This window comes from Tursiops truncatus, chromosome X (assembly GCF_011762595.2).
Source record: "Tursiops truncatus isolate mTurTru1 chromosome X, mTurTru1.mat.Y, whole genome shotgun sequence".
NCBI lineage: Eukaryota > Metazoa > Chordata > Mammalia > Artiodactyla > Delphinidae > Tursiops > Tursiops truncatus.
In genome coordinates, this window is record NC_047055.1 from 47,814,345 (window position 1) to 47,838,227 (window position 23,883).

Here is a 23,883-nt window from a genome sequence, read left to right on the forward strand (position 1 = left end):
TGACTATAGTAAAAAATAGCACACACTTTGAAGTCAGTAGTTTAAACAGGTAACAGCACTGGTTTATCAATGTACTATTTACTGTTTATCAAATTCTTAAAGATATTTAATTACTTACAAATAGCATAAGATGAATATTCATACTATCATGTCATTTTCCAACATAATCTGCTAAAGCAATGCTCTTTAATAGGAATATTTACATTGTATGAATGTGGAAAACAAAAAAACTCATCTTAATTATCTCCATTCCTTTATACTACTACACAATTACTGCCCTTTTCAGAGGATAGGAACAAAATCAATCCAATTGTCACTATTTACAAAGTTAAAATTTTAAAATGTAATTAGTTTATAGGGCAGAGTATATTATTACTTAATTATAAATATGAAATACCCATTGTGTGGATTCTGAATTCATAGCTAAATACAAACCTCCAAACTATTATCATCATTAATATATTGTATTAGTTTTTGTTACCAACTTAGGAGCTTTACATAATTCACCATCTAATCTCACCCTCACAAAAACCATGAGATAAGTGTTACTATTATCCTTATTTCACAGATGATGAAGCTGAGGCTCAAAGCAGATAAATAACTTATACAAGGTCACACAGCAAGGAGGAAATTCATGATTCTAAACATATCACTTTACTCCAAATACAGTATAATTTCCAGCACATTCCAGATGCCTCATAGAATCCATTCCTAGATTAACACAACAAAATATTTTAAGGATGGGTAAGATAATAAAATTTAACTAGTGCATCATGTTTAATATATTGGGAATACCTAACTTTGAAACTATAGGTTAATTAGAAAAACATATAATTATTTTAATATGCTGTCTAGTATATAAAATGGTTATCTTATGGTTATCAAGTATACCTCAATAAAAATAAAGTGGTTATCATAATACATAATGGAATGTGAAAGGAAGAAAGAAAGAAAGAAAGAAAGAAAGAAAGAAAGAAAGAAAGAAAAAAAAAAGAAAGAAAGAAAGAAAGAAAAGGAAGAGAGAGGGAGAGAGGGAGGGGGGAAGGGAGAAAGGGAGATAGAAAATGGTTTCTGGAATGTGTTACATTCCACTTTATATATATCCTGAACAGTGACCTATGGACAGCATCCCATCATCCAAAACAATGGCCTCTCACTCTCCTTTACTTCCTGCCACCCTACTCCCTCAACTCCCTATTCAGCATAGATGTGCACACAAATACACACATCACATACACACACACACACACACACACATGAGCATGCTGTTCAATACAGAGCCACTGACTACAATTTAAATTTAGCTTCATTATAATTAAATAAAATTTAAAATGCTGTTGCTCAGTTTCATTAGTTACAGTTCAAGTGTTGAACAGCCACATGTGGCTAGTGGCTCCCATATTGGACAGCACGGATATAGGAGACTGCAGAAAGTTTGACTCAATAGCACTGCACTGGACACTTTAAAAAGGATTCTGGCCTAATATCTAAAACCTAAGCTCTAAAGCAGTATAAAACTCATTTCTGAATAGTGGAACTTTCAAAATTGGCATTGTTCGACTTCCAAGTATATAAATCTTTAAGAGCATGATTGAACGATATTGTCCTCTTACAATGAAAAATCAATCTACTTTCAAAAAACAAAACTCCAACTCCAGAGATAGAAAATAAAGGATTACGGGATTTGAAAGCTAGAAAGAACATAAAATACTCTGGTCCGATATCCTCATTTAAAGATAAGGAAACTGAAAACCTAGGAAGATTAGATGATTTGCCCAAGACTGTATAGCTAATAATAAAACACAAAGATTGGATTTGAACTCAGGCCTCATGACTTTTAGTCTTTTAGGTAGAATCTTTTAGGTAGACTCTTTTAGGTAGAGTCTTTCTACCACACTATAATGCACAAATCAGGCATTGCTGAATAGCATTTTTCCCTGTACTGGAAAGAAAACAAGTACCTTTAAATAGAAATCACAGAGTCCACTAGCCAGATTTCATCTGTTGCTTAGTTTCTTTATAATGTATCTAAGGTTCAAAATGATCTGCCGTATTTATTTGATTTAAATTTAGCTTCCATGAGAACTAAAATTCAAAAATAATAGGAAGTCTGAATTTTCCCCATTACTGATAAACATACTAGGCTAGAACTATGATTATGATTTTTAACCAGTAAAAAAAGTTTCTGTATTTGCAATGTTATTAAATGATCTCCCTATATTATATGGAGATTTTTACATGATATCTATATAACCCATTTAACAAATGCATAAACATGTAGATAAAAACCACCAACTTTGCACATATAAGAAAGCATCCAATAATTTCTGCCATGCATAACTATACTAAACTGAATTACTATCAATTTTTCTATAACATTATAATCCTTCTTTTACCATAATAGGATACATTCTTTGTATAATAATCACCTACATTCTTTAGTCACAGGGTTCTATTGTCTTCATCCTGGGGTGTGGGGTGTGGTATAGAGAGTGAAATATCACAAAATAAATTTCAAGCTTCCTCAAGATATGGCTCTGTATTTGCTTAGGGTTTTCTTTGTAACCCCTAACTGTTGCCAATAAAATGTTTAAAATACAATGGGTGAATAGTCATTAAATGTTTCAAATTTTATTGACAAGATATACTACTACAAAAAGAAATTGCATTCAGTTTCTTAAGTGATAGAGGGGAAAATATTTAAACATAAAATATCTTCACAAAATTCCTGGGAAAATGCTAGAACCTTTTATTTACTGTAACTCATCAGCTTTGAAAACTATACAAACATCTATCTGTTTGATCACAATTCACAGAGCTATATAGTACAATAACTGCCAACTCTAGGACATTCTCAGACACATTATCCATATTGCCATTAGCTGTGACAAATTGTGCTTTTAAAATGTTATTGACACTGTCACACATTGACCTTACTAAGTACTTTCTTGACACTAACAAGGTCTTGCTTTATCCCAACCCAGCAGGAGTTAGGAAAAAAGATGGTTTGAGTCAAAATACGTACCAACGAAGAAAGATACAAACATACAGAAAAAGTTAATAAGTCATAAAATGGAGGATTCTAGGCATGGCATTGCCAAGTACAAAGGTATGGAGGCAGAGAGATGAAATAGCATAAAATGTTCAGGGAACTGGGTACAGTATGACTGGATCAAAAACTATATGTAGAAGAGTGACGGAATATGAGGTTAGAGACAAAGCCACAGTTAGATGATGAAGTATTGATATTTTGTGTGGACTAGCATTAGACTTTACTCCTAGTGGCTATGGGAAGATGTAACAGGATTTTAAGCAGCGATATAACAAGAATGACATTTCAGAAGTATAACTTTGTAGAAAATGATTTAAAAGGGGCTGGAATGAAGGGCAGAAGATATTTAAGAGTCCAGGGAAATTACAAAACATTGAGATGTGACAACGCCCTGAAACAAAGAAGTAGCAGGGGCGGGAGGTAGATACTATTATACTAAGGAAGGAAAGTACAGCACTAAGGCAGTATAATTGGTAGGATTTGGTGACTGAGGGAATGGTGGATGGAGAAAGAGTATATTCGAAAATGACTTATGTTTCTCGTTTATGCTACTTGGTGGACAATGCTAAGGTTAACCAGGAATGGGCAAACAAGAAAGGCAGGCCTGGAAGACCTCCAAGATGGTGGAGGAGTAAGACGTGGAGATCACCTTCCTCCCCACAAATACATCAGAAATACATCTACATGTGGAACATCTCCTACAGAACACCTACTGAATGCTGGCAGAAGACCTCAGACCTACTAAAAGGCAAGAAACTTCCCACATACCTGGGTAGGGCAAAAGAAAAAAGAACAAACAGAGACAAAAGAATAGGGATGGGCCCTGCACCACTGGGAGGGAGCTGTGAAGGAGGAAAAGTTTCCATACACTAGGAAGCCCCTTCGTGGGGGGAGACTGTGGGTGGCGGAGGGGGAAGCTTCGGAGCCGCGGAGGAGAGCACAGCAACAGGGGTGTGGAGGGCAAAGTGGAGAGATTCCTGCACAGAGGATCAGTGCCGACCAGCACTCACCAGCCCGAGGCTTGTCTGCTCACCCCACGGGGCGGGCGGGGGCTGGGAGCTAAGGCTCGGGCTTCGGAGCTTAGATTTCAGAGAGAGGACTGGGGTTGGCTGCGTGAACACAGCCTGAAGGGGGCTAGTGCGCCACAGCTAGCTGGGAGGGAGTCCGGGAAAAAGTCCGGACCTGCTGAAGAGGCAAGAGACCATTGTTTCCGGGTGAACAAGGAGAGGTGATTCAGAGCAGCGCCTAAACGACCTCCAGAGATGGGTGTGAGCCGCAGCTATCAGCACAGACCCCACAGACGGACATGAAGTGCTAAGGCTGCTGCTGTAGCCACCAAGAAACCTGTGTGCAAGCACAGGTCACTATCTACACCTCCCCTCCTGGGAGCCTGTTGCAGCCCGCCACTGCCAGGGTCCCGTGATCCAGGAACAACTTCCCCGGGAGAACACATGGCACGCCTCACGCTGGTGCAATGTCACGGAGGCCTCTGCCGCCACAGGCTTGCCCCGCATTCTGTACCCCTCCCTCCCACCGGCCTGAGTGAGCCAGAGCCCCCTAATCGGCTGCTACTTTAACCCCGTCCTGTCTGGGTGGGGAACAGATGGCCTCAGGCGACCTACACACAGAGGCGGGGCCAAATCCAAAGCTGAACCCCAGGAGCTGTGCTAACAAAGAAGAGAAAGGGAAATCTCTCCATGCAGGTTCAGGAGCAGCGAGTTAAATCCCCACAATCAACTTCATATACCCATCATCTCTGGAATACATGAATAGACGATGAATCATCCCAAAATTGAGGCAGTGGACTTTGGGAGCAACTATAGACTTGGGGCTTGCTTCCTGCATCTGATTTATTCCTGGCTTTATGTTTATCTTAGTTTAGTATATACAGTTAATTATTATTGGTAGATTTGTTTATTGATTTTGCTACTCTCTTCCTATTTCTTTTTTTTATATATAGATTTTTTTTTCCTTTTTCTCTTTTTGTGACTGTGTATGTGTATACTTCTTTCTGTAATTTTGTCTGTAAAGCTCTGCTTTTACCATTTGTGCTAGGGTTCTGTCTGTTGGGTTTTTTTTTTTGTGTGTGTATAATTTTTGGTGCTTAATATCATTGGTGGATTTGTTTGTTAGTTTGCTTGCTCTCTTCTTTCCTTCTTTTTTTCCTTTTTAATTTTTATATTTTTAATAATGCTTTTTTATTTTTAAGTTTATTTTATTTATTTCATGCTTCTTTTGTCCCTTTTCTTCTGAGCCGTGTGGCTGACAGGGTCTTCGTGCCCTGGCCAGGTATCAGGCCTGTGCCTCTGAGGTGGGAGAGCCAAGTACAGACACTGGTCCACCAGAGACCTCCTGGCTCCACCTAATATCAAATGGTGAAAGCCCTCCCAGAGATCTCCGTCTCAACACTAAGACCCAGCTCCACTTGATGACCAGCAAGCTACATTTCTGGACATCCTATGCCAAACAACTAGCAAGACAGGAACACAACCGCATCCATTAGCAGAGTGGCTGCCTAAAATCATTATAAGGTCACAGACACCCCAAAACACACCACTGGACACAGTCCTACCCAGCAGAAAGACAAGATCCAGCCTCATCCACCAGAACACAGGCATCAGTCCCCTCCACGAGGAAGCCTACACAATGCACTGAACCAACATTACCCACTGGGGGCAAATACCAAAAACAATGGGAAATATGAACCTGCAGCCTGTGAAAAGGAGACACCAAACACAGTAAGTTAAGCAAAATGAGAAGACATAGAAACACACAGCAGATGAAGGAGCAAGGTAAAAACCCACCAGACCAAACAAATGAAGAGGACATAGGCAATCCACCTGAAAAGTAATTCAGAGTAATGATAGTAAAGATGATCCAAAATCATGGAAATAGAAATGAGAAAATACAAGAAACATTTAAAAAGGACCTAGAAGAACTGAAGAGCAAACAAACAATGATGAACAACAAAATAAATAAAATTAAAAATTATCTAGAAGGAATCAATAGCAGAATAACTGAGGTAGAAGAACGGATAAGTGACCTGGAAGATAAAATAGTGGAAATAACTACTGCAGAGCAGAATAAAGAAAAAAGAATGAAAAGAATAGAGGACAGTCTCAGAGACCTCTGGGACAACACTAAACACACCAACATTCAAATTATAGGGGTCCCAGGAGAAGAAAAGAAAAAGAAAGGGACTGAGAAAATATTTGAACAGATTATAGTAGAAAACTTCCCAGTATGGGAAAGGAAATAATCAAGTCCAGTAAGCACAGAGAGTCCCATACAGGATAAATACAAGGAGAAACATGCCAACACGTATTAATCAAAATAACAAAAATTAAATACCAAGAAAAAATATTAAAAGCAGCAAGGGAAAATCAACAAATAACATACAAGGGAATCCCCATAAGGTTAAGAGCTGAACTTTCAGCAGAAACTCTGCAAGCCAGAAGGGAGTGGCAGGACATATTTAAAGTGATGAAAAGGAAAAACCTACAACCAAGATTACTCTACACAGCAAGGATATCATTCACATTCAATGGAGAAAGTAAAACCTTGACAGACAAGCAAAAGCTAAGAGAATTCAGCACCACCAAACCAGCTTTACAACAAATCCAACTTCTCTAGGCATGAAACACAAATGAAGGAAAAGACCTACAATAACAAACCCAAAACAGTTAAGAAAATGGTAATACGAACATACATATTGATAACTACCTTAAATGTAAATGGATTAAATGCTCCAACCAAAAGACACAGACTGGCTGAATGGATACAAAAATAAGACCCATATATATGCTGCCTACAGGAGACCCACTTCAGACCTAGGGACACATACAGACTGAAAGTGAGGGGATGGAAAAAGATATTCCATGCAAATGGAAATCAAAAGAAAACTGGAGTAGCAATTCTCATATCAGACAAAAGAGACTTTAAAGACTATTACAAGAGACAAAGAAGAACACTACATAATGATCTAGGGATCAATCCAAGAAGAAGATATAACAATTGTAAATATTCATACACCCAACATAGGAGCACCTCAATACATAAGGCAAATGCTAACAGTCATAAAAGGGGAAATTGACAGTAACATAATCATAGTAGGGGACTTTAACACCCCACTTTCACTGATGGACAGATCATCCAAAATGAAAATAAATAAGGAAACAAAAGCTTTAAATGACACATTAAACAAGATGGACTTAATTGATATTTATAGGACATTCCAACCAAAAACAGAATACACTTTCTTCTCAAGTGCTCATGGAACATTCTCCAGGATAGATCATATCTTGGGTCACAAATGAAGCCTTGGTAAATTTAAGAAAATTGAAATCGTATCAAGTATCATTTCTGACCACAAGGCTATGAGACTAGATATCAATTACAAGAAAAAAACTGTAAAAAAATACAAACACTTGGAGGCTAAACAATATGTTACTAAATAACCAAGAGGTCACTGAAGAAATCTAAGAGGAAATCAAAAAATACCTAGAAACAAATGACAATGAAAACACAAAGACCCAAAACCTATGGGATGCAGCAAAAGAAGTTCTAAGAGGGAAATTTATAGCAATACAGTCCTACCTCAAGTAAAAAGAAACATCTCAAGTAAACAACCTAACTTTACACAAAAAGAAATTAGAGAAAGAAGAACAAAAAAAAAAAACCCCAAAGTTAGCAGACGGAAAGAAATCATAAAAATCAGATCAGAAATAAATGAAAAAGAAATGAAGGAAACAATAGCAAAGATGAATATAACTAAAAGCTGGTTCTTTGAGAAGATAAACAAAATTGATAAAACATTAGCCAGACTCATCAAGAAAAAAAGGGAGAAGACTCAAATCAACAGAACTAGAAATGAAAAAGGAGAAGTAACAACTGACATTGCAGAAATACAAAGAATCATGAGAGATTACTACAAACAACCCTATGCCAATAAAATGGACAACCTGGAAGAAATGGACAAATTCTTAGAAAAGCACAACCTTCTGAGACTGAACCAGGAAGAAATAGATATTATAAAGAGGCCAATCACAAGCACTGAAATTGAAACTCTGATTAAAAATCTTCCCACAAACAGAAGCCCAGGACCAGATGGCTTCACAGGTGAATTCTATCAAACATTTACAGAAGAGCTAACACCTATCCTTCTCAAACTCTTCCAAAATATATAGCAGAGGGAGGGACACTCCCTAACTCATTCTACGAGGCCACCATCACCCTGATACCAAAACCAGACAACGATGTCACAAAGAAAGAGAACTATAGGCCAATATCAGTGATGAACATAGATGCAATAATCCTCAACAAAATACTAGCAAACAGAATCCAACAGCACATTAAAAGGATCACACACCATGATCAAGTGGGGTTTATCCCAGGAATGTGAGGATTCTTCAATATATGCAAGTAAATCAATATGATACATAATATTAACAAATTAAAGGAGAAAACCTGTATGATCATCTCAATAGATGCAGAAAAAGCTTTCAACAAAATTCAACACCCATTTATGATAAAAACCCTCCAGAAAGTAGGCATAGAGGGAACTTACCTCAACATAATAAAGGCCATATATGACAAACCCACAGCCAACATCATTCTCAATGGTGAAAAACTGAAACCATTTCCACTAAGATCAGGAACAAGACAGGGTTATCTACTCTCACCACTATTATTGAACATAGTTTTGGAAGTTTTAGCCACAGCAATCAAGGAAGAAAAAGAAATAAAAGGAATATAAATTGGAAAAGAAGAAGTAAAACTTTCACTGTTTGTATATGATACTATACATAGAGAATCCTAAAGATGTCACCAGAAAACTACTAGAGCTAATCAATGAATTTGGTAAAGTAGCAGGATACAAAATTAATGCACAGAAACCTGTTGGATTACTATACACTAACAACGAAAGAATATCTCTTTGAAAAAAATGGCTCTGAAGAACCTAGGGGCGGGACAGGAATAAAGACACAGCTGTAGAGAATGGACTTGAGGACACAGGGAGGGGGAAGTGTAAGCTGGGAGGAAGTGATAGAGTTGGCATGGACATATATACACTACCAAATATAAAATAGCTAGCTAGTGGGAAGCAGCCACTTAGCACAGGGAGGTCAGCTGGGTGCTTTGTGACCACCTAGAGCAGTGGGATAGGGAGGGTGGGAGGGAGACACAAGAGGAAGGAGATATGGGTATATATGTATATGTATAGCTGATTCACTTTGTTATAAAGCAGAAAGTAACACACCATTGTAAAGCAATTATACTCTAATAAAGATGTTAAAAAAAGAGAGAAAGGCAGGTTAAGGTTGGAGAGTGGATTGGAGTCGGAAGGAGAGGATGAAGATAAGGAAGAAAAGTACAGTTAAGGACAATACTGAATTTGAAATCCAGTCAGAAGGCAGCTGAATATATGGAATCTGTGAGTCAGGATGTATTTGGAATAGAAGAGTTCAGAGAGATTCATCACATAGAAGTGCTGGTGGAAGTCATAAGGATGGATAATGCTGCCAAGGACAATGTACAGAATGAGCAAAGGACCAGAGCAAAGGATCAAAGGACTATGGATCAACCTCTAGGAATAAGTATATTTTAAGGCCAAGCATAGAGACAGGAGATTTTAAGTGTAACAAAGAGGTAAAATAAAAATGAGGAGAGCTTAGTATCATAGAAGTTGAGGGAAGAGAGAGCTTTGTTCAAGAGTGACCAATAGCATTGAATGGTGCTGTGGAAACCAATATGATGACTTCCAAAGTGTCTGTTGCTTTTTATATTACAAAGGTCACTAGTGATTCCCCGTTACCAAAAATGATCGATTTGGCAATTATTCAACTTTGAAACAGGTTTTAAATAAAAGACATCCTTCTTTAACTCCGAAGTTATTTTTGTACTTGAAACATGACTACATATTGTAAATATTTCTATACAACCCCCCATTGTACTAATTCTAGTTTTTAAATGGTAGTAGTATAAAATTGTCAATAAATAGTTATTTAGCTTCCTAAGTAGTATCAGACATTCCTTCAACACAATATTTAACACACTCATTTACTTTTCCACAAATTTCCTCCTTATCCATAGCTGCAGTGCCTTGTTTTATTATAAATGTACCTCTACTGACAAATAATAAATGATTTATCCAAAGCTACTTTCTCATATGTGATGGTACGAGTGCACTAATAGCTAATTTATAAGTATGCTTAGAGTAAAATCTCAACACTTGAGAACCACTGTGGAAAGAATCGCGCTACAGAGAATCAGTCCATATGCCTGAGGGTTTGTCTATTTAAGCAAGAACATCTGTTTTTGCATGGAACTCTTTCTGAAGAGAATTCCTGAATTCCCACATTCTTAAAATATCCTAGGTATAATTTGTTATTTTATTTTTTTGCTGACTCAGGGGCATGATTAAATATGTGAGTTAGTGAGAGATGATGGAACACATACATGCCCTCAGGAGCTATTGAGAGATACAGGGCTATTTGCTCTGACGCCAAATGAAACCAAATGTTATAATTTTTGAATTCCAGTTCCACTCTTTTATTATGTTTCTATCTCCTTCTCCCTTGCTTTCATTGTGTCAGTTGTTGCTTCTTCATCATCTCAGTGCACAAGTCTGGAATAAATTGTCTTCCAACCTCCCAACTCGTGTTTCTAGTCTGCTATGGATGGAAAACAGAAAATCGGGCCATTAAGATAACATAGGAAGAAAGAGTTAATAGGCTCTGATTAAAGGCCAAAAGGTCTTTGTCATCATGAGGCTTACTTGATGGATTTGGTGACATTTTGTAGGCTACTCGGATTATTTTCTTTTTTTCTTTTTTTTTGGTTCTGAGTTATATTCCAAAATGATAAATCTCTCAAATAGGTGAGGTCTGGATAAGTGAACCAACTGTATATTTACTTCTATGTTTTTGTGTACCATATCTAATTATAACATGCACAATTTTTTAAATTATTTTCAGCATGTTAGACAACATTTTTTAGATGTATTAAATCATGCTAAAATAAAAACACTTCTGCACACAGCTCCTGAAATACTTTAAGACATTGCAACTTTCAGACTAATAGCAGCCTGTGAAGACTGGGGCTGGTTTTTATAATACGTCATTGGAGGTTAACTCTATGACCTTCTCCTTCCATAAACAACTATTATTGGGAGGGACAAATTAGGAGTTTGGGATTAACATATACATACTACTATACATAAAATAGATCACCAACAAAGACCTACTGTTATAGCACAGGGAACTATATTCAATATCTTGTAATAACCTATAATGGAAGAGAATGTAAAATATATATATACACACATTCATAGGTATACAGTCATACATATATATGTATACGTATAGCTGAATCACTTTGCTGTACACCTGAAACTAACACAACACTGTAAATCAACCATACTTCAATTAAATTTTTTTTTTTAAATAATAAAAGTTAAAGGGGAAAAAAAACAACTATTATTAATGCTCAGTGTACCCTAGCTTTTCCTGATGGGCTACGTAGAAATCAGTTTCAACTACATGTTGGTATTACCTCACTCTGTCTTTTGTGAAGGGGCTGGCAGACTACTCTGGTCTCTATTTTTTGTGTGTGCGTGTGGTACGTGGGCCTCTCACTGTTGTGGCCTCTCCCGTTGCAGAGCACAGGCTCCGGACGCGCAGGCCCAGTGGCCATGGCTCACGGGCCCAGCCGCTCCGCGGCATGTGGGATCCTCCCAAACCGGGGCACGACCCCTGTCCCCTGCATCGGCAGGTGGACTCTCAACCACTGTGCCACCAGGGAAGCCCTCTGGCCTCTATTTTTACCTACTGGAAGCCGTTCTCTTGCCTTCCACCCTACCAGAGTACTGGTTTTCTATCAGTAAAGATAATTTTCTGGAAAATTTCTATTGATCCTTCAAGACCCAGTTAAAGCATCACCTCATCACTGAAGCCTTCCTTGACTTATGCAGGACATACCTAAATTTGCCTTCCTTTGTGTCCTCATTAAACCTTACCAAGAGGAAAGGGACGTAGCTGGGGAAGCATTGCTATTCCAAGCAAAGTGTTCTGCATGATAAAATGTTTGAGGGCATTTAAAAGGCTACAGCATATTTGGGAAACACCAGGTTTAATACGGCTAAAACATATGGTACATTTGGGAGTGTGACAGGCTGTAAGGCCAGAATGTTAGATTGGGACCACATTGAGAAAGGTCATTCATCATGCTTAGGCTTTTCACTTTTATCAAGCAATGGGTCATGAGCATAGATAGGTTTCTAGGAATGCTACTATGTTAGAATCAGATTTATTTTTAAAGGATAACCAACAGTATTACAAAACATTTGTCTGTTTTGGGGAAGAATGTATCAGTTTGGGGTACTAATTAGGAAATGGTTGGAATTATATTGCTGGGAGAAGATAAAGACAGTGGAGACAGACAGACTGGGATAGATTCATAGTCTTTTGTAAGACTTGATGATTAATTGGATGCAGGGAACAAAGAAGAATGAAGTCTTGAGGAAAATCAAAGATCAGGAAGAAAATGATACCTCTCTATTATCTAAAATGAGAAAGGCAGGAAGAAGAGTAGACTTCTTTTAGGGGGGTAATCATGCTAAGGGAAAGAGAAAATGAGCTCATTTTACTAAGAGGAGGTACCATATAGTGGTTAAGAGCAAGTACTCTGAAGACATACTCTAGGGTCTAAAGTGAGCTTTACTTCCTATTTACTATGTGACCCTAGAAAAGTTATCTAACCTCTATGAGCCTCAGCTTACTCATCTATAAAACGGGGATACTACTACTATCTCTCTCAGAGAATTGCTGTGAGGTTTAAAATGAGGTAACATATTAAAGTATTTAGAACATTGGCACATGGCTTATAAATGCTATTTTTAATTTTGAATTTTTATGACGCTTCTAAAACATCCAGTTAGCTATTTGGACAGGTAGGATTGAATACCGATATAAGCCAGACTTAAAAGCTGGGGAATCACTAGAACATAGTTGGACGTTAAAGCTAGAGAAGCAATTGAGAGCATTCACATATGTGTGTATCAATACATATAGATGTATATGTATATGAGCTTATATACGTGTGTATATGTGTGTCCATATGTATGTATAAACAAAAATGATGACAGAATGGGACCAAGAAAAGAACATAAAGAATAAAATACCCAAGAAGTAAGAAGAAACGCACGAAGAAGATAGAGAAAGAACAGTTAGAGGTATTCAGTAAGCAAGGAGAGGATGGTGCCTAGAAAGCCAAAGGCAGGAAAATTTTCAAGGAGGGAGTGACCAATAGAGCCAAGCAATCAGGATTGGAAAGAAGCCACTGGACTTTGAAATTCAAAGATCATTGTCAACCTTTTGAAGAACTGTGAAAAAGTTGCGTTGTGAAAGGTAATTTAGGAAACAGAGAAAACAAGTATGGATGATTCTTTTAGAGACTTAGACTATAAAATGAAAAAGAAAGATGAGAAGCTACTTTGAAGGATAACTAGGATCAAAAGAAGGCACTGTAGTATGGGGGAGACTTGAGAAGGCTACTCAGCTGAAGGAAAGTCAATGAACAGAGAACATATGAAGATATATGATTTATTGTCTACTTCTTGAACTACTGAAGATAATAAAACTCCTATCACAGGTACAAAATATATGAGCTAGAAAACTTCTGTGAGAACTTAATAACCTCTTTTGGAATCCAAAAAGCAGGGGGGTGGGGGGGTATGTAGTTATTATTTAAAAATATAATTAGTCCTGTATTTTAACAGAATTACTTCCTGAGACTGTAATAACATTTTGAGAAGTCTCAGGATACTACAGAAATAGAAAAGTAATTCTGTTAAAATACGGCACTCATTTCATTCTTTAAACAACAGATTTTAAACTTTTGTTTTTCATTCTGTATTCTGAATATAGTTTTGAACTTTTAGATATTTTTTTTCATCCACGTGAAATAATCCAAATAAACAAACCCACTTCACAATTCTTCTGAGAGTACCAGGCTCTGTATATAACAAATCACTAACTTTCGTACCTCATTAAAATAGGAAATTTCAAATTGTGATTTGCATATGTTTGCATCTATAATCAGTATTCAACAATTTCTTGAATACCTAGCAAGACGTCTATGATCCTTCCATGTTACTTGTTAAAAACTTGACACTTTTATCATCCCATTCAGTCCAGCTTCGTGAAGGCTAGCAAATGTCATTCCCACCTCATTGTGTGGGCTGAACTATTCTGTGGCAGGGGTGTCATTTAAAGGTCAGACAATACAGTATACACATGTTGGCATCACATAGACCTGGCTTCAAATCATAGCTCTACCTCTCAACAGCTGTGTGATTTTGAGTGAGTGAGTGATCTGAGTGAGGAATGAAAACTTTGAATATAGATAAAACACTTAATTCCTCCTAAGCAAACTTTGCAAGACAAGTACAAACTCCTACATACAACTGAAAGTCAATGAGATTTAGTTAGGTAAGCCCAAGCACAGGAACAAGAACAAAGAGTTCAAGAAGTCATCTTAAAAAAGACAGTTTCCAAACCTTTCAGTAGAGATGTTAAATTTTATTGAAATAAATTGTATAATAAGAAGTATATTTAAAAAAGGAAACACTGAAAGCATTGAACACTGAAAACACTGAAACCCCCAAGCATTAAAAAATGTAATACACTGGCCATAAAAGGCACACCATAAAAGTCTATCTGAAATGTTCATCATAGCTGGAGTAGAAGTAACAATTAACAAATTTCTTCAAGTATTTGGAAAGGGATTATAGTTTTGTAACACTACAGTATTTTCTTTGGACAAGCCAAATTATCTATCTGCTGTAGTTTGAATCTCTGGTGAAAACAGGTAACTACACTTAACAATAAAATTAAAAAGGGGAAAAGAAACTCTTTGTTTTTATATCAGATAAGAAATTTTAATATTTAAACACTCTCTACTAAATAATTTCATAAAATAAACGTGGACCCATGTTCTCTTTGTTGAATGACACTACAAGGGTTTAAAAAATATTTCAGAAAGTGTTTCCCATGGTACATTAAATGCTAAACACTGTCTAAAAGAAAGAGATGGGCACCACAGACTAACAAACCTGGCATCGAATTTGACTGTCCCACTTACAAGCTGTGGCACCTTAGACAAGTTATTTAATCTCAGCCTATTTGTCTCATAAGCAAAATGGAGATAATAATAGTACCTACATAGCCGAATTGTGAGAATTAAACTAGATAGTATATGTAAATTCAAATGTTTAGTCCAGAATCTCACACGATAAGTACAGTCAATAAATAAGAGTTCTCATCACTAAAGAACAATGTTATCTTTCATAAAATGGCTCATTTCCTGAAACCATCTAAGAAAAGATAGCAAATTTTGTCATTTTCTAAAGAAGACATATAGGCTGGGTCTACACAGGACTATGAGACAGACCATGACCTAAGAGTTGCAATTCAATCCTCCCTATTCTGGGCAGTGAAACTTCTGAATGCTGTGTGAATGGCACAAAAAAAGAGATGTGTTTAGTTTTCTTAAATTTCTACAACGAGCCCACACAGACTTCATTAACCCTCAGGATAACGGCAGTGGCTGAACTGTTTGCCCTCTTGCCCTGATTAATGCTAAGGCTTTAATTTCCATGGCTTATTACAATAATTACTAAATTTCTATCCAAATATTTATGATCATCATATTTATAATAATCCAAAGTACTTTTCCTAATTTTAAACAAATTGTAATTTTCACAGACAAAACCATAGCTTCTATGAATGACCAAGCAACAGGAAGAATTTCATTTTTATGTTCGCTTCTATTTAAATGCTAGCTAAAATGGAGTTGGTGTCATACAAAACCAGTACTCTAAATACAACCCCGGAAACTAACTCACCTGTAATTGCAAAGCTTCATGGTTTTCTAATCCTTCCACAATTGGTGAAAATCGTTCTCTGTTATTTCGTTCTGCTGCTGTAGTTATAGCTCCTAAAAGTTTATCTAGACTATAGAAAAAAAAAAAATAGAAATGAGAAATACATCTTACACATACTATATGAATATGGGTTATCCCTTATACAGTCTTCCCTGTTTTCTTTCTGGTGCTTGATGTTTTCACATAGACCACTACAATTTAAGAATTGTGTTCTTGTCCACATATTTCTACAAGTCAAATGTTGATAGAGTTAAATAACTTTAGGGAACCAAAATGAAAATTCAATTTGAAAGTCTTGAGGAAAATAATTTTTCTGGGTGACATTTAAAAAAAAATACTTAATTGATAAACATTAAAATTTTAAGTTTCAGGTTTTGATAGTTCATGTGTTAACATAGATATTAATGTCACTTAAACGTGATATGGCATTTACAATTGTTCAAAGTTTATTCAAGTGTAAACGGACTGTAATTTTATAATAAAGTGCTGAAAAGCGTAAATATTTTTTAAAGAACTTAAAAAAAAAAAAACCCAGGATTCTTTGAAAATGGAACAAGGAAAAAAACCTAAAAGAGAAAGCCCAGTAAATTAGAGAAGCATCTATAATTACCAAGCACAAGAAACTTATTCACCTGAACAAAAATATTGGAAACTATCTCTGTACAGTGTCTGAATCAAATTAACCTCTATGTAGTATACTACTATTATCAAACTATATTTGAAATTATAATTAACTCATAAAATATACCAGGGTAGGGTACATTATATGAATTAAGTACTGAAAACCTAACAGACTAGAAAAATATTTCTTACTTGTGTATAAACTGATTTTTCTATAAAACCTAAGGAAGGAAGCCTATCTGCATAAGTTATTTCATGCTCAGTTTGTTCTCACTGAGATAAGACTTAATGTTGTGTGATAATATTTTTATTCAGTGTTTGTCTTCTGGTTTCGAAGGATGAACCAGCACTAAGCAACATCTCATTTTATTCCAAGAGGTATGAGAAAGTCAACATATTAGAAGAATCCTAAATCTTTGCCTGCCCCATTATAATTCAAACTGAGATGATTACTGCCACATAGAGTGTTCAGAAGAAATATTTTAGTTCATGTCCGTAGCAGGTATTACATTCTTTATCTCAATGGTTTCTTACCAACTGGATATCAAATCCTTAATTTTGCTTCTAACTTAATATTATTTCCATAAGAAGAAATGATCTATGCATAGTCAGCAACAACTTGCTAAAATTGGCACTTATGTGCACTCTGAGTAGTTACCAACAGCCTTTTGTTCTTTCCAACCAGTTAATTTAATTCCATTAATATTGCTTCATCTTTTCACTTACCATAGGCAGAAAGGATGCTCAACATCACTAATCATTAGAGAAATGCAAATCAAAACTACAGTGAGGTATCACCTCACACCAGTCAGAATGGCCATCATCAAGAAATCTACAAACAATAAACACTGGAGATGGTGTGGAGAAAAGGGAACCCTCGTGCACTGTTGGTGGGAATGTCAATTGATACAGCCAGTATGGAGAAGAGTATGGGGATTCCTTAAAAAACTAAAAATAGAACTACCATATAAACCAGCAATCCCACTACTGGGCATATACCCTGAGAAAACCATAATTCAAAAAGAGTCATGTACCACAATGATCATTGCAGCTCTATTTACAATTGCCAGGACATGGAAGCAACCTAAGTGTCCATCGACAGATGAATGGATAAAGAAGATGTGGCACATATATACAATGGGATATTACTCAGCCATAAAAAGAAACGAAAATGAGTTATTTGTACTGAGGTGGATGGACCTAGAGTCTGTCATACAGAGTGAAGTAAGTCAGAAAGAGAAAAACAAATACTGTATGATAACACATACATATGGAATCTAAAAAAAAAAAAAAATTGGTTCTGAAGAACCTAGGGGCAGGACAGGAATAAAGATGCAGACATAGAGAATGGACTTGAGGACACGGGGAGGGGAAGGGTAAGCTGGGACGAAGTAAGAGAGTGTCATGACTAATATATACTACCAAATGTAAAATAGATAGCTAGTGGGAAGCAGCCACATAGCACAGGGAGATCAGCTGGGTGCTTTGTGACCACCTAGAGGGGTGGGATAAGGAGGGTGGGAGGGAGACACAAGAGGGAGGAGATATGGGGATATATGTATATGTATGGCTGATTCACTTTGTTATACAGCAGAGACTAACAGAACATTGTAAAGCAATTATACTCCAATAAAGATGTTAAAAAAAATAAAATAAAATTATAGTACAAAATAAAGCATCTAGTTAATTCAGTTAAGGAAGTCAAATTTTGTGATGTGCATGTGTGAGGGTGTATGTTGTGTAGGGTATGTATATGTGTGTGCCTGTGTGTGTGTTTAGCCAAAATTACTCCCTAACTGACCTTTTCCCATTTTTCTAATAATTGCTTTACCTTCAACTAGACAAAATTCTATTCATTAACTTTGACTATCCAACTTTGAAGAACTCTCCATTAGGATTCTATCTTTTTAAACTTATTTTTCAAAGAATCAAAAAAAAAGCTAATATCCAAATAGATAAGGTAAAAATATCGATATTTTTTCTAAAATTTAATAGTATTTTCATGCAAGTTATCAAAAGAAACAGCACAAAAGTAGGACTTGTTAATTTCTCAAGTGTCATTTTCTATACAGTTAATATAATAATAGAGCAATACGTACATGTTCTCTTCTCCAACAATACAAATAGCAGAAAGTATTTTTACTATTTCAGTCATCATGTTGGGTTGTTTGGGGTCAACTGCTCTTGCCAACAGTAAAAGGCTTCTTTCATCCCCTAGAATCCTTTTCAATCCAAACTGAAAAAAATTTTTAAAAATGAACTTTCATTCAAAATGTTTTTGGAACGCATCTTTAATTTTAAAAAGCAACTAAACAATGATTTTCTAAAAACCAATACCTCCACAGTGAGGTTCTACTTAATTAGATGAATGTTCTTCAAATGCAGTTGTTTGTTTTTTATTTGAAATGACTGCATCTTGGAGTTTTGTCCTTTGGTCAGATATGATCTCCATTAGCCTGCCTAAAACTTCCATAAAAATTTGGAAGAAATATGGGAACCACCAATATTTTCTCAACAAAGAAGAATATGTAAAGAACATACTGATATGATTTTCTAAAGCAGTTCTGCTTATGTCACTGGGTCTCCCTGGAGATGTCTGGAACTCATGGTTAAATTCTCCAATATGTTTGCATGGAAAACTAAGTTGAACAAAAAGGGTAAAACATTGAAAAGCTCTTTTGTATACTACATGCCAGTTAAAGAAGCAGTAGACCTCTGTATGGATTTTCCCATACCTTCTCTCTCTTAGCCTCCCTCTTTCAAGCAGTTGTGCTGCATTACAAAAGTTATGAACAGAAAGAAATGGAGCCTGGGTTTTACTAAGTGTCACAGTCAACTAGGCAGAGAAGCCAGACACCATTTTCATTTATTTTCTAGGCTTGAATATATGCATGCAAATGTGCATCATAAGAATGACTAGGTAAAAAAATGAAGAAAGCTCAAAACTCAGGTTTTCACTACATGAAGAAGGTAATATTTTCTTTGATCTTTGTCCCACAAATTATTTCTCAGATTTCTTATGAAATATGTTTGCTCCTTGTTACAGTTTAACAGTGAAATCCAACAACATTTCATTGGAGCAAAATTGCCATTTCAAGCTATCCTTTAGTTAAACACCACACATTTGAATATTTTCATGGTTCCTAATTTATCTTCTAAAAGAATTCAGGACTAAAAAAAACATAGCTAAAGCTCTTAAATATGACTTTACTCGAGGTCATAACAAATAAGGAAATTTACAGAGACAAGACAAAAAAAGGAAATGGAAGAGACGAGATTAAAAAGAAGCAAAGAAAAACAGAAGGACTATGTAAGGATAAAGGTAGCTGGTAAATAATAAGTAGTAAGGAAAACAAGTGATGTGGAAAACTGAGAGAGATGTTTACCATGCAATTACCAAACTTAAAATAACCTTAAAAATCAGTTAGACTGAGAGTGAAATCATTTAATTTTTCAAATTTCCATTTTATTATTAAAAGTAGTTTGTAATGTATAGGGACATACTCAAAATAAAAATGAAGATATGAGAAATGATGGAAAACCATCAATCTAAACATCAGAGCAATATTACAGCAACGGAAGTTAAGGGACAATGGGTTGCTTTTTATGATCCTATTATTACATGCATTGTATAAGCAAAAAGAGTTTTTGAAGTAGGTAATCAAAACTCCTCAGGGCCAGCAAATTTGATGTATGAATCATTTCAGATGAAAGTTTCATTCTTTGATTATGACAATTCATTCCAACATGAAATGGATATATTACTGTATATTTTTTTATTTTGAATGTGTACTTTATGCCCATTGTTTCACACGCCTATAATTTAAAAGACCTACCATTTACTCATGTTCCTAGGACCTATGTGCAAGACATTAACATGCTCTAACTAAAGCCTAATCTTAATATAGAATAATCTAAGTTAAACTATCGTGTTTTACAATGTTATTGGGAATGTAAATTGGTACAACCACTATGGAGCACAGTATGGAGGTTCCTTAAAAAACTAAAAATAGGGGCTTCCCTTGTGGCACAGTGGTTGAGAGCCCGCCTGCCTATGCAGGGGACACGGGTTCGTGCCCTGGTCCAGGAAGATCCCACATGCCACGGAGCAGCTGGGCCCGTGAGTCATGGCCAGTGAGCCTGCGTGTCTGGAGTCTGTGCTCCACAATGGGAGAGGCCACAACACTGAGAGGCCCACATACCGCAAAAAAGAAAAAAAAAAACAAAAACTAAAAATAGAACTACCACATTCCCCAGCAATCCCACTCCTAGGCATATATCCAGAGAAAACCATAACCCAAAAGGATACATGCACCCCAATGTTCATTGCAGCACTATTTACAATAGCCAAGACATAGAAGCAACCTAAATGTCCATTGACAGAGGAACGGATAAAGAAGATGTGGTACATACATAAAATGGAATATTACTCAGCCATTAAAAAAATGAAATAATGCCATGTGCAGCAACACGGATGGACCTAGAGATTGTCATACTGAGTGAAGTACATCAGACAAAGACAAATATCATATATCACTCATATGTGGAATCTAACTTAAAGAAAAGAAACAAATGAACTTATTTACAAAACAGAAACAGACTTACAGGTATGGAAAACAAACTTATGGTTACCAAAGGGGAAACATGGGAGGGGAGGGATAAATCAGAAGCTTGGGATGAACACACACAGAAGACTACTTTACATATAAGACAGATAACCAACAAGGACCTACTGCATAGCATGGGGAATGCTACACTGAATTCTTTTCGAAGATAAATTAGGAACCATGAAAATATTCAAATGTGTGGTGTTTAACTAAAGGTTAGCTTGAAATGGCAATTTTGTTCCAATGAAATGCTGTCAGATTTCACTGTTAATACAGAGTAGTACTAACCCATATGAGAAAAGAATCTAAAAAAGAATAGATACATGTATACGTATAACTGAATCACTTTGCTGTAAAACTAATGCAACACTGTAAATCAACTCTACTCTAATAAAAAAAAAAATCATGTTCTTCAAAACTGCCAAACTCTTAAGTAATAAATAATTACATATGAACATATCAATTTCTGTCTCGTGGGAAAAGGCTCTACAGGAAATGTCACTTTCTCTAGTAACTATACTGATTACAGTTATATCCTGGAAAGCTGTAAGAGTTGACTACTCAAGTCAGTAAGAATTTAGATCAGAGTCCTAATTTTACAGGTGAGGGGACTGATTGGCAGAGAGGTCAAATGATTTTCTAAAGGCCACACAACTTAGTGGCAAATCATGGACTATATTTCCTGATTTCTAGTACAGTGTTGTCTTTCCTTTATTTCTTTGTTTCCCTCAATTGAAAAAAGAGATCCATCTTGAGCTGTGGAGAAGCAATGTTCATTAACTGCTTTCTTGTTAGGTATCAGATTCTGCATAACTTTGTCACCAAAGACTAAGAGCTCAGAAGTTCAGAAATTCTGTACTAGTACTGATGGAAATCTTTCTGGAAGAAACTTCCAAGAACAGCACAAATAGTATATTCTATACGGGAGACTCACGTCAATTGGCAAGCATCCATCTGTTCCACATGCCAAAAAATTCTTTGCTGATACATGTGTGTATAATATACACATAATTATACATAATCCCACACACTTAAGAAAGACTGCAGATTACTTAAGTAGATAATCTTACTGCATTGGCTATTAATAGCTATATTTTACTTCTGGCAAGTTTTGGGTTATTGTTATAATTAGTTATTTTTAATAAATATTTTGAGATTATTAAAATACCATATAAAGGGAATTATTCAATTAGTGAATTAGTCAGTGGTATTTTACCTATAGGAATATAGCACAAATCATGTATAAGAGAGTAACAAAACAAGTTTATAGAAAAAATGACTTTAACTTCATAACCTGAGCAAAGACTACTTTTAGAAGGAAAACCCTTGTCTGGCATTCCTAGAGTCCCTCATAATGCAACTGGTATCACACAGGTACAAAAAAAAAAACCCTGGTATGTGCCAGAAATGTCTTTTATGTATGTCAGTTAACTCACTGACATTAATTGAACATAAAAAGAAAGAAAAATCTTAACCTTATAACGTTCTCAGCAAAAAAAAAAAAAAAAAAAAAAATCAAATCATAGCTTTGAATTGTCCTTTACATTAGAATAAAAACTCTCTGTAAGGAAATGGTATTCAACCTATCCCATTTAAATTTTCCTACTACCATGGAAAAAAAAGAGTATTAAAGAGTATTATTTGATTTGGGAACAAGACTTGTATGTTTGCATGATTGCAAAAACCTGCCAATAAATCTTTTGTGAAGCAAAGTATATTTTAAATAATATTTAAATGAAACTCATGATGATTTGCATTATAAAGACCCTTTTGAAAACTGAGTAAGCATCCACTATTTTGCCTGTTTCATGGTGTCTGTCGGGCAAGTTCTCACCTTTTGCGACAGAGGCAGAAATAAATACTACTTACCTTATTGTTCATAAATGCTTTGAGGCACTGAATAAGTTTATACTGATTCTTCTTGTCAATATTTTCTTGCCTGAATAAAAGGAAAAAACATATTATGCTGTGCTTAAAAATGTCCCCCATGGTGATTTTTTTTCATGTTTATTCTTACTGTTTCTTGTCCAGAAGCTTTTCCAGCACATCCAACAAGAGTCCAAGACCTTCATGGCCAAAGTTGTTAACCCAGCTATTAAATAAACAAGAAAAAATAGTATAAATAAGTTTATATAATTAAAACATTAAATATCCCAAATTAAATTTTGATTTTCAGATCTGTTAATGCTGTCTTTATATCGCGTGTCCTTCTTTTTTCCACTCCCATTGCTTTGAGTATTGACTCTATGGGGATGACTCAGAGATCTTTACCTCAATCCCAGACTTCTCTTCACATTTTAGATTGCCCATTCTACAGCACTGCCTTGGTTGTTTCACCAGTGTCGAATACTTAAGCCTGAATTTACAAAGCCAAATTTCTCTTCTCCCATGTCTCTGTTCTCCTAAATCAACTCCTCTTCCATATTCTGATAATAATACTACTATCCCTTGCATCCTTCAGACTTGAAATACTGGCATAATTTCTTGATCCGCCACCTCTTTCACCTTTGCATTTATTCTGTTCATTCATTTAACAAATAGTTATTGAGTTCCCACTAAGTACCAGGCGTGTTCTAGGTGATAGAGATATAACTGGCAACAAACTAAGCCCCTACCCTCATGTAGCTTACCATCTACTAAAAGGGAGACAGAGCATAAAT

The 23,883-nt window shown here is 35.9% G+C and overlaps 1 protein-coding gene across 2 annotated transcripts in view; it reads right to left on the bottom strand.

Annotated features, from left to right (window-relative positions):
* The window catches only part of DIAPH2 (diaphanous related formin 2), an 890,878-nt gene that overhangs the window by 641,305 nt on the left and 225,690 nt on the right, over nucleotides 1-23,883 (bottom strand). For both annotated transcript variants that reach the window (XR_012329281.1, XM_073799281.1), the window contains exons 7-10: nucleotides 23,241-23,315; nucleotides 23,093-23,162; nucleotides 18,716-18,852; nucleotides 15,957-16,065 (exon numbers count right to left, since the gene is read on the bottom strand). Coding sequence is in view for 1 of the 2 variants with exons in the window: in XM_073799281.1 (XP_073655382.1) it covers nucleotides 15,957-16,065; nucleotides 18,716-18,852; nucleotides 23,093-23,162; nucleotides 23,241-23,315 (391 nt within the window). In the remaining variant the exon portion in view is untranslated. The remainder of the gene's footprint in view (nucleotides 1-15,956; nucleotides 16,066-18,715; nucleotides 18,853-23,092; nucleotides 23,163-23,240; nucleotides 23,316-23,883) is intronic.